Genomic DNA, 12,736 nt, shown 5'->3' on the forward strand with positions numbered 1-12,736 from the left:
ATAATAATTATAACATTTACTTTTATAAATATATTTTTTTAAATCAATTAGTTTAATTTACTTGAATGCAGAGTTAGATAATTTCTTACTTACTTAATTATTAATGTGAATAAATGTTGTGTTGTGTTTTATTTATCAAAAAGGTAATTGTGTTTAGCATCATACTGTATTTATCATAAATTCATAACAATAATAAATAAAAACCAATGACATTAGTTATGTTTAGTATAGGCAATAGAAGTATCTATATTATATCATTATAATATGTATTATACTATTATTTAGTATAAATATTTAAAGTAGTGGTATATCGTATTATATACATTATATAATTTTAAAACCAATGGTGTTATTAATGTTTCTGAAAATTGCATAATAAATAGGTGTTGGAGTGACAATTTAAATTTTTCGATAACGCTAATTCTTAATAGTATCATTAATCAATCTATATAAGATATTTTGGTATCGAAATTTTTTAATTACTTTTATGTATAGGAAGTTGAGTTAATTGTTTGAGTTCACTTCTCTAAAATTGCCTACAGTGTTTTATGAAATACAAACACACACGTATAAGTAAATGTGTTGGTAATGCACACTAATAACTAATACACTAGTATGTAATCAACTCGATGCCTTAATCTTATTACAATATTATATGTACCTACGTAACTGAAAAGCAGTAGGTATCGAAATAAATGTTTATAATATACTGACCGACGACCGTTTTTTCCTATTTCGTAATATTATATCGACTACTATTGAGTACTATTTTAACGACATGATCTATATAGATAACAAATTACACGTATAGGTTAGGTCGGTTTAAAAATAAAAATGTTTAACGTGCAATTTATCTTTACGCAGGTAGTACCCATGAGATATATAAATAATAATCTGTGTGGTGCCTATTATTTACATAATATACAACCATTAACCAGTATTCCAAAAACATTTAATAAGTACTTTGTATATTAAAAAGTATTAAGACACAATATATATAAATAGATATACACACACATATATATATATATATATATATATATATATATATTATAATGACTCGAACGCGTAATAAATATTTTAACATGTTTATAATCACGAAAAGCACGAGGCGTCTCTGCGAGTAACCTTCGCATAATCGCATATATAGTTTTCCGCCGTATAATATATAATTTGTGGGCAAGTACACTGCAGTACGATATACCTAATATTATTATGGGTACCTATGGGTTTGAAAAACGAGACGTTTTATTTTCTTCAAATTCGTATTATCATTACTGCTGTTTATACGTATCCGATGCCGCAGTAAGCTATACAATATTACAACTCGTAAGTATCAAGGTTCGTAGCTATTATATTTAGGGGATTGATATAATATAATAATATCATGTTCGTTTTTTGATTTTGTTCGGTAATTTTCATCGCCGAACCACTCGGGTCGTTCCACTGCACATGACGCTCAAACGTCGATTCTCTCATTTCTGTTTTGCAGTCGGTCGGGATGATTCGATTACACGGGGTCGGTTTTGGTGGGAGGGTTTGCGCGGTTACCGTCGCAACAGATTTTCCGTCGTCGTACACTTATAGGTATAATAATAACCATAATAATATATAATATTATTATGATATTAATATTATGTACAGTCGCAGTGTGCGCGGTTAGGCGGTGGTCACCCCATACCGGTGGCGGCGAGGAATCCGACGCGGCGCGCACTTATCGCGTTTGGCCCTCGGGGCTACAACGCGGATCGGCGGCCGCCGTCTCTGACGGTTAGTCTTGACCCCCTCACCCCCCGACCGCCGGCCGTCCACCGCGGCGCGTAGGAGTGTCTGAACGTGTGCGCGAGCGAGCGAGACGACGGTGCGCGCCGGGTTAACCGGCGGGCGCCCGACGGAGACGGGCTATACCGCCGCGCGTCGGAGTGGCCGCCATCGAACGCACACACGCACACACACACGCGCGCGAGTGTACGATCACCGCCGAGTCCAAGACAACGGGCGAAGGAGGCGGCGGCGGCGGCGGCGGCGGCGGCGTCGTCGTCGTCGGCTGCTGCTGTTGCTCAGGTGCGCGGCCCATGGTGGGGGCGGCGGAGAGCGAGCCGTACACACACACGCACGCACGTGCACACGTATAATATACGCGACGCGCAAACGCACACAATGAAACCGTAGACGTTGCTGGCCAACGCGCGCGCGCGCGTATGTGTGTGCGTGCACGTGTGTGTGTGTGCGTGTGTGTGTGTGCGTGCGTACGTATGCGCGCGCGCGATTCCTAAATAAGAAATCCGACCAGTGCCATACGGACGTAGAATGCACCACACGTATTCGGCCGCCGCTGCCTGTTGCTCCGTGGTTACCGTGTAAACATACTAGTAAAAGCCGATATTCTCTGTCGTCGTCGTCGTCGTCGTCGTCGTAAATAGGTGGAGAGTACGCGCACGTACATACAGCATTATTCTGTTCAATACATATACATAAATGTGATATTGTTAATATATAATACACGTACAATACAATAATATAATAATAATAATATGCTATAAATCGTTTTTCATGAGTATTGTATTAATTTTACGTTTTCACGGAAAAAATTGTTAAAAAAAAAAAATTATAAAATTCCGTCGTTTTCCGAGTGCGTGTGCGTGTGCGGTTTTCGTCTGCGCGCCGATCCGATTTGCCCAAAAAAAAAAAAATAAAAACGGATTATACACGTCCGAGACCCGAGGTAAGAGAAAACTGCAAATAATAATACTGCTATATTATGTTTCACATGGTACACGCACCGCGACGACTGCTGCGACCACTGTTTTAACTATACATTTTAACACGAGCACGTCGCTTCTGTACAACTAAACTATGTATTATATATTATATTTTACGGCTTTAATATTATTGTTTGTGACTGACGACGACTACAATATGGCACATGCACGACAACGAAAAAACTGCAACAACGATCGCTTATTTTACATGCGCATTTTTTTTAATATTACATATTAGACACCACCGCGGACGGAACGACAACCGCGACTACCGACTATTATACCGAGTTTACATGATGGCACGCGATATTATTACTATGCCGACGGTAAGACAATAATGCGACCGTCTCAAATAGTATCGTACAATATATATAATATTTTATCTCTGTGACCGTGCACGCCGTCCACTATAAACAAAACAAGCCGCGATACTAGTTACTGTGCGGCACGCGCGCGTGTGTCGCCGCCGCCGTTACGAGTTATTAATTGAAAACGACGACTAGGACCGGGTCGGCGGTGGCCCCCCAACAAATCCAAAACCTGTAGTTGTTTCCGACGGAACCTGCCCGGGCGCGGAGACCGGCCCTGCGCCGCCGCGTCCGCCGATAACGCGGCGCGTGCTCGCGTATATCATAATATCGTCGTCGTCGTACACGAAAAACTGGTTCTACGCGGGCACCGTGTGCGCAGTGGCATTTGTGCCGCCGCCGCCGCCGACGCGAAGGGGTTTCGGGTGGCGGCGCGTGGCGAAAAAACCCGGACCGGAACCGGAACCCGACCAGATTCGGCCGGCCGGTGATCTCCAGCCGGTGGGGGCGCGCGATCCACTGTCCGACGGGGGGGAGGGCCGGCCTGAGGATTTCGTTTTTATTTATATACCATTCGCGTCTGGTCCGATCCGTTGCATAACCTGTTGCTGCTCGTTTCGTTTACGTGCACTACTCGTTTTCGAGTTCTTTTGGCCGCCCCCTCCTCGTCGTCTTCATCATCATTGCCGTCCGCAAAACCGCGTGTCGACGGACGACAGTGTCCCATATGTCGCGCGTAACTGTACCAATAATGATATATTCATATAAATATTATTATTATTTACTTTTAATTTTTTTTTTTTTTTTTCCCCCCCGAAGACACGAACCCGTTTGTCCGAAACGCGGCGGCGCGCGCTTTTGTCCATTGTTGTTTGTTGGCTCCACTGGTGCTGGGCCGAGACACTTCCGACACCGGCGGTGATGACCTTGAGCCCCGTCCCCCCGCCACCGCTCCGCCGGTCCGGTCTGTGCGGCAGACACAAATACACAATGCGCCGACCGCACAATAGCCACAGACGAGAGTGTGTATTTTCCGAACGGGTTGTTTAGACCTGTACAGACTACCTACGCCACTACGGGATTTACGATTCGCGATGACTCGCTGAAACGCCGTGAAAACGTGTCCAGATCTCTGAGGCCGAACGGTCGAGCCGCGCGCGCGTTCTAGACGACGATACAATATTATTTCGGTTGTGATCAACAGGTGTGTAATATATTGCCTGATACGCAAAGTCCCGATTGTACGATATTGTTTTCGTCCGGTATTCGGCAATAAATCGTTGATATATATATATATATATATATAATATATAGATTATCGACTAATAGTTGTCATAACACAATAATTACGGGCGTAATTAAAACCTCGCATCGTGGCAATAATCGTCGTTTAATATTGCAAGTCGATAAGTACTATAACTATATGCATAATACACACACACACACACAATACCTGTATGGTTTACGTATTGAATATTATAATTTCCATATAATTCCAATTTATCGCAAAACAGAATATTGTGTACATAACATTATTATGCGTATTATTTATTAATATATATATAATATATGGTATCGCGGCTGTCCGCGTTTAAATTGGACGTTTAACCGTGACGGACTATTATAGTGCAGTAGTGCAGTGGTACACCAACACAAACGCGAAATCCGTCACGCATGGCGTTCGGGTCGTTTGTGCGTACGTTTAATTACGGATTCCCGGAGGGATTTCAAGCGATTATTGTAGAAATCTATTATAATAGAAAATATAATATTACCACATGTCACACGTTACTTAGAAGTTATGGGTAGGCCCTAGGTCGTTGGTATGTAGTAGGATATTGACCGAGTTCCGACAACAGCATAATAGAGAATTTCGTTTATTGTTACTGTTACTGTAAAGGGATGTATTTTGGAGAATTCTTCCCCCCCCACTTCACTTGACCATTTTCGTTTAAATTTATCGTGGAGGAGATGCCTACTACAACAGCTGAACAGTGCACGGCACTGGACGAGGCGTCAAGCGTTTTATACTTTTTTTTTCTTTTTGTGCTGCTAATGAAACGTCGGTGATCAAATCGATCGTAATAATACGGATTCATTCCCGTGTATTAAATACGTTTTAATCATTGGTACACGATGAAACAGTATTCTTCGTTCACTTTCTCTTACTCGTAATCATCAATAATTTTCGACTGGGGTGTAATTCGGACGAAGGTCGTTGTTTTACGGTTTCCGTGTGCGTGTGTATGTGTGTCTGTGTGTGTAAATAATATCAAGTATATTATTCAGGATCTAGTTGAAAATTTTTTCGACAGTCATCCGTTGTTAAGTGTACACGCATACCTACGACTAAAGTAGTTTCACTCCAAATCGAGTGTCATAATAACTGTAATATTGTAAAGTGAAAAATACTATTACTAGATTATAACTTTATAAGGTAGGTCCAAACACGGTAAACTAAGTGTCTCGAATAGAATATTATAAAGAAAGAAAATATATTATTTTATTTTTGGATATACCTGAATCGGGTGTAACTATACACTTGTTGCGATTTTTGGAAGGAAATTACTATTTTCCACAGATGAATATAATATGACGTATACTTTCAACATATTTTTAAAAATGGAATCATAAACATACCTAAGTTAAATATTTCCGATGACTGTATATAATGTATAATTTTTCATTATAAATTATAATAATACAAGCGAAGTTTGAGTCCATTTTAATTTTTAACATTCATAACAACCAAATTTGTTTATGTTATTTCTTATTTTATGTTGGCAAATAATTATGACTCGCAAACTCAATACATATAATTAATGTATCGTACATAAATACCATATGTTTTTCGAAACACATTTAATTTTTAATTATAATAGTTTGTCAACTTTTTACGATTTTAAGTCTTTAATGAACTGGAGATTTTGGTTTTCGAGCAGTTGTATAACTTATAAGTCATTGAGCCATAAAAATAAAACATAGAAACAAATAATAAATATTTAGGCACTTTTTACGATCGCTCATTCTTGCTATTTTTTAGTGTCGTGTTAATTCATTGATAAATATTTGTTGGAACAACAAAATCACAATATTCCTTGTTTCTTATAAAGATTCGAAAATATAATATTAATTTACGATTTACAATTTTGTTGTGTAACGTCTAATAAAATAACGTTCCTATTCGTAAGCATTAACTTGGTTTAATTAGAGAAAAAGTAAATAATAGGAATAATATTTATTTTCGCCATGGTCATTTTGTTTTTAAGAAGTTTATTATAAAACCAATTTTTATCTGATATTTATTAATACCTAAACTCCATTATTTAATGTTCATATAACTTTTGTTTTGATATTTATTTTAATCATTTTCTCTCAGCACCCTGTGATCGAAATGCATTTAAGTTTTTTATGAAGTCGTCAAATTTGAATTCGAATGCCTAAACGAACTTTTACGATTTATATCGATTATTGGTTCTGTATTTATCTTCTTCCTCGTCATTCGTGGTTAACTCAATGTTCATACGTAGGTATACTTCCTACATTTATTTATTCCTATATATTTTGAATATAATAATTAATATCGGTTGAAGCTCAGTGCCAACCTTCGAATTATTAGATGAAAATCAAAAAAGACTGTATAATCATGTTAATAAATAATGATTTTACACTAAAATGATTTGATAACACAGTACAACATTATGCATTAAAATAATGTATGATAATACATATTATAAGACAGATATGTATAGAATAGAATAAATAATAAATATTAGTTAATTTATGATAGTTTCCACTCTAAAATAATATGTATTGTCTAAGGTATAATCTGAAAGTGTTTCGATAAACTATTAATCTATTTATTACTATTATAAATTAATATATTCTGTTCATATGATGCGTTGTATTTAAAATCGTGATGAAGTTTTGAGTCTTTAAACGAAGGTCGTTGTAATAATGTTATTATTTATTATGAAAATTGCGTTTTGGTAGGTTACATTATTATAGAACCCCAACAACGTTGTCTGAAATTTCCTCGACCCTCGTCGATTATTTTTATTATATACGGCACCTGTAGACGCGTTCGATGGGATCGGTCGGTGGTGGCAGTGGCGTCGGCTGCAGAGAGCCAGTGACGGCGTTGGCTGTGGTGGTGGCGGCGGCGGTGGTGGGGTCATAAACTTGGCAACGTACAACTGACTACCTACCTACCTGTGTGTATTTTTTTTCAGACAGAAAAGGAGGAGAACAACAAAGACGTATAATATATAAATGTGTGAGTGAGTGTGCGTATGATTGAAAATCGCCCAAACACCACTGAAAGAAATTTGTCCGCATGATCGTTTATATCTATATGCATACGATGCCCATACGCACACCACACCACATATGTCTGTACATTAACTTCTTCCAATCGCCATTATCGTTCTATTGGTTATCGTCGCTCTTGTTAAAAGTTTTATAGAATATTAGGTAATACATGTAGGGTATATAATAATATTATTATAATATAGGTACCCGGTACCTATATTTTTTGATTTTTTCTTTTAAGCTTAAATGTATTTTTTCTCATATATTTACATTTTCTATGCTTACACATACACTTATATATCTGTACATATATACCTAATCTGGTCGGTTATGGTAATAATCTTCGGATTCCTTTCGTGCGGGCCATTAAATTTACATATTATTATTATTGCCCGGCAGGTCGTTTCACCGCTGCCAATCGCTGCCCAGCTTCAGCCGCCGTCGTTCTTGCGTGTGTTTTTGCGTGCGCATCCGTGAGAGAGTATAATATATGATATATATAGTATATACATTACCATATATATTTATATGTTATATTATATATATATATATATATATATATATATATATATGTATATGTGTGTGTTTGTATATAGTATATACTTGGGCAGATACATTATCGACGACAGCGACAGCAGCGGCTTAAGACCGTTATATTAAACGCGATCGACCTTGGCCCGTGTGTTAAAAAAAAAAAATAAAAAAATAAATAATTTTAATGTCAAATACGGATAGCGACGATGGCGTTTCTTCTTTTCGGGTAGAAATCGGATAAGTGTTTTTTCCTATTCGTTTTCTATATGCATTCAATAATTATGTATGTTTTACGTTAATAAAAACCACTTAGATTTTATTGCTCCAGAGATTTGTTCTTTTTTAATTCGCACCTGTAACGCTGTTGCCCTTTTTTATACTCACGAATGCATATTTTATACAATATAATATAATTCGTTTTGGAATGTTTTTCTTTACACTAAATGCAATTACATGTATAAAATAGTTTATGCAAATAGGTTTCTTTTTTTGTACGAATTAGAATTTCTAAACATGTGACCAACATACTACAGGACGAACATTTTTAGCTTCTAATATATTTTCAACAAAATAGTTGCAATAAATTACTCGTTAAAACGATTTGTAGAATCTAAATAGTAATTATTAAATACCTACCTATAGCTATAAACTGACCGAATAAAAATATGTTTGAAAATTGTTCGAGTCTAATTGTAAACTATAATAGATACCGGGAGCACTGTAGTGCGAAATATTTATAATGCCCTGTGCTCATTATCCAAACATTAACACGTCGAAATCGTTTATAAACATACACGTCATACGCTATAACGCTTATAAAATCATTGGTTGAAAATTATGAATCAATATTCATACAATTTAAATTTTAACAAAATAATATTTTACAAAACTTATTTATACAGAAAAACATACTTAAAATGATCTTATAATTTATTTAACACTCCACGTTCTTTAGAATCCTGTAAACATTTAGTACATAATATATCTGATTTTCTGAAAAACCAACAGTATATTGTAAATTTAAATTAAATTTTTCCGACATATCACCTAGCCATAGATTCGATCAATCAGTTCTTTGAAGGTGTATATTGATGACCATTTTATGTGTGTTTACGATTACGATGCAAAACAATTTGTAAAACCTATGTCTAAGGGGAATATTGAGATTTACGTTTAATGATGTTTTAATTGATTTTGTTGTATGAATGTTATTAATCTCGAACAGTTATTGTATGACGTTGCTCTATTCCAGGGGTGGCCAAATCACGGCTCGCGAGCCGCATGCGGCTCTCGTCACAGTCGTATGCGGCTCGCGGTCTTATTTACAAAAACCAAAATATTTTAATTTTTTTTGTATACATTTATAAAAAAATGTTTTTATTGTATTTATTTAAGGCTTTAGTATTATAGTGGATAGAATATAGATTAAATCAAACAAAAAAAAAATTAATTAATATGAATAATAAATTAAAAAATTAAACATTAAGCTAATTTTGTTTGCGTGGTATTTTTTTCGTGTCTACTTTTTTAGTAAGCTTCTTAAGATCTGGTTGAATTGATGTAAAAGCAGTTCTTAGTAATTCTGTAAGATGATCATCAGTCAAATTTGAACGATATTTTGACTTAATTATTTTCATTGTTGAATAAAGTGATTCACATGAATACGTCGTTCCAAAAATTGATATCAATTTTACCGCGCAGTTTTTAATACTTGGATATTTTAATATAGAAATATGCTTCCAAAATTCCAATATAGAGGGACAATTGTTTATAAACTGCTTAAAACCTTCATCTTCTAATAACTCCAAGAGTTCTATTTCGAGATCCGCTTTATTTGTGATGATAATTTGGCTCTTGATATAATTTTATTAATACATGTGGCTCGCGTACATAGTCATGTTGGCCACCCCTGCTCTATTCCATAAAACCTACTGCCGTAAACTGCTGCTCAAAGACTGCGCATGGGGATATTATTATGGAAAAAAAATGAAACATAAATCCATTGTTTCTTTAATGGCCTCGGCCGTTTCAAATAACTCGAGTGTTTATTGCTTCTCAGCGTATACGTAATTTCGTCTTTTGAACTTGAAAGTCGTAAAATATATTTTTGAGAATTATTAATTAAGGCGACACACCTAAAAAAATGTAATATAATATGTACCTGTTGTACTTTGGTAGTCTCCCTGGCGCCTATCATGTTTTGAGACCGTTATGGTCTAACGCGCGCAGATTCTTTCTAGCAATAAAAAACGTACGGCTAATAATAAAAAAACATTCTATTGTATGTGAAAAAAATAACAATAATAAATAAATAACAACCGCAAGTAATTGTATTATACCGACATAGTACCCATCTATTTTTTCTTATATAATTCATTCTGAATCTATTTTTTTTACTTTAAAGTTAATAGTTTGCTAGGTAGTTATATATAATTCATTAGATTTTCCGTTACCCTATTTCAGAATTATAAATACATTATTCGAATAATACACATACTACGAATCTATATGTTTCGGGAATAAATGTCAAAACTATCTGAATTGTATAATAGACTGCCGTCGTAATCCATAAGAAAATTATATCATATTGACTTGTGAAATTATACATGCATACATGATCAATTTTAACATTGTAACCTCTAAGTTTAATTAATTGATTGAGGACGGTATCTACCTCTACATTTTATTGCTACATTTTTTTAATTTCAACACTGGCAATTACTGCAGAGACATCATTATAATAATATCCATAAATTCAAACAAAAAAAGAATAAGTCAACCATAATGAGAAATTTTTATTCCTCCTCGGTTTCACGATAATATTATTCCCTTAAATAATTACGCGATGACAAATTGCCCTACATAGTGAAGTCCATTACCACGCTTGTTACAAAACAAGAACACTGTTAATTTAACAGATTACTCGCCATTTTACTTTTTTCATGTATACGCCGGCCACAGTAGTTAACAGGTTAATAGTTATGTTTTACGACGATTGTCGTAAAAAAAAAAAAAAAAAATAACGTATATAATGGATTAATGTGGGTTTATATAAGAATAAGTATAGCCGTCCGGAGAGAAACGTCGGTGGTTGTCTTTTATCGAAATCACTATTCGTTTTGACCATTCGGTTGTGCGCGTATACCCGCTGTGCTCCGGTGCAGTTGGTGCACTTTCCACCGGAGCAACTGCAGCAACTGCAACTGAATAAAATCATAACGAACGGTTGTCATCGCTGCTGTGACGACTATACGCAGCCTTTTATGGCAGTTTACTCGATCTATCGACAAGATTTATTGCTGTAGGACAAACGCAACGCGTATACATATATATATAATAATAATAATGTGTATTTTATTCGAGAGCTTATGATATAGAACGATAATATGTAATTAAATATATAGCTACACTGCAACGACAGTTATTTATAATAAAAAAACGATATTTTAGCTCCTTTATATATATATATTGTTCACTGCAGCTTATATTATTATTTCGAACAAAGACTTTTCACTCTCGGCCAGGTCTTAAGACAACACAGACGTATGAGATATATGTATATAAAAAATCGTCGTCAGATCGCGATCATGATGATTGTGCTCGGCGTCCCCCTCGACACAATGACAATAACAATAATAATGATAATAATTGTATCGTTACAGGCAATATGTGGAACGGAGCGGCCGGTCGCACGGGAAGCAGAGACTCGGTGACTCAGTGATATAGTTTCCGCGAACCAGCGGAAGAAATAACCGCGCCGACGCCGGTTCTATATACCGCGGGTTAGGAGGCAGAACCCGAGCGGTACCGCGAGCAGCGCTGTCTTGGCGACGGCGGTGTCGCCGTGTACACACGCGCACACCACGAACACACGCCTACACGCGACAGAGACGATAATCACGCATGTCGTCCGCGGTGGACGGACAGCAACAGCAACAGCCGCTGCAGGCCGGTGGCTCGCCGCCGATGGAAGTGGTGTTGGCGCAGCACTGCTGCAAAGAAGAATCGCCGGGCGTATCGCCGCCGCACCCGCAGTCCGTCATGTCGCCGACCACCGTCCAAGACATGCCGCCCGAGAGCACGTCGCCCGTGATGCTGGCCACCATGCAACCGGTGAGCGTGGACGAATTCCAAGCGTCCGATTATCACCATCAAAACCACCACCAGCAACAGCAGCAGCAGCACCACCACCAACAGCAGCAGCAACACCAACAACAACACCATCATCAGCAGCAGCCTGACGATCCGCTGGATCAGAAGACCGTCATCTACATACCGGGCACCGATCCGCAGCAGACCATCATTTACGATCCGCAGAATCCCGCGGGATCGTTGCCGCCCGGCATCACGATCCAACAGGATCCGGCCAACGGGTCCGCAGTGTCCGTGTTGGTCCAGGGGCAGGCACATCACCAGTACATCGGAGCGCCGGGCACTACCGTGTTGGTCATGCAGGAGCTGGTCGACGACATGGGTCACATACTGCACAGGTTAGTCTAGTTGATCGTTAAAATTATATTTTGTACTTAGCATATTATAGCCTGGTAAGCGGTATTAGATCTTATGTTTTTTGCGAGCAATTGCATATTATACTAAACCGGTTATAGGGTTAGGCACACCGTGTCGCACGTGGTTTCCCGGGTACCTTTTATCAAATGAAAACGTTTGCATTTTGAATATTATACATTTATAATTTACAATAATATATTGATTTATCGATTTGTGTATATGTGTGTGTGAGTATTACGGCAATGCCAAAAGTATCTAATGCCGGAGTAGCCGCGAGGTCGTTGAACGCGTCGCGCGCGCGAAACGAGCATT

General features: G+C 37.4%; 1 protein-coding gene across 7 annotated transcripts in view; it reads left to right on the top strand.

Moving 5' to 3' along the window:
• Window positions 1-2,274: 2,274 nt before the first annotated feature.
• LOC132929543 (protein grainyhead-like) overlaps window positions 2,275-12,736 on the top strand; it is a 101,412-nt gene continuing 90,950 nt past the window's right edge. For 4 of the 7 annotated variants that reach the window (XM_060994947.1, XM_060994952.1, XM_060994948.1 and 1 more), the window contains exons 1-2: window positions 2,276-2,725; window positions 11,578-12,405. In XM_060994947.1, the coding sequence (XP_060850930.1) occupies window positions 11,819-12,405 (587 nt within the window). In that variant the 5' untranslated portion in view covers window positions 2,276-2,725; window positions 11,578-11,818. Of the gene's footprint in view, window positions 2,726-11,577; window positions 12,406-12,736 lie in introns of all 7 variants that reach the window. The other 3 variants (XM_060994950.1, XM_060994949.1, XM_060994953.1) reach the window with 2 other exon arrangements.

The sequence above is a fragment of the Rhopalosiphum padi genome, chromosome 4 (genome assembly GCF_020882245.1).
Source record: "Rhopalosiphum padi isolate XX-2018 chromosome 4, ASM2088224v1, whole genome shotgun sequence".
Taxonomy (NCBI): Eukaryota; Metazoa; Arthropoda; class Insecta; order Hemiptera; family Aphididae; genus Rhopalosiphum; species Rhopalosiphum padi.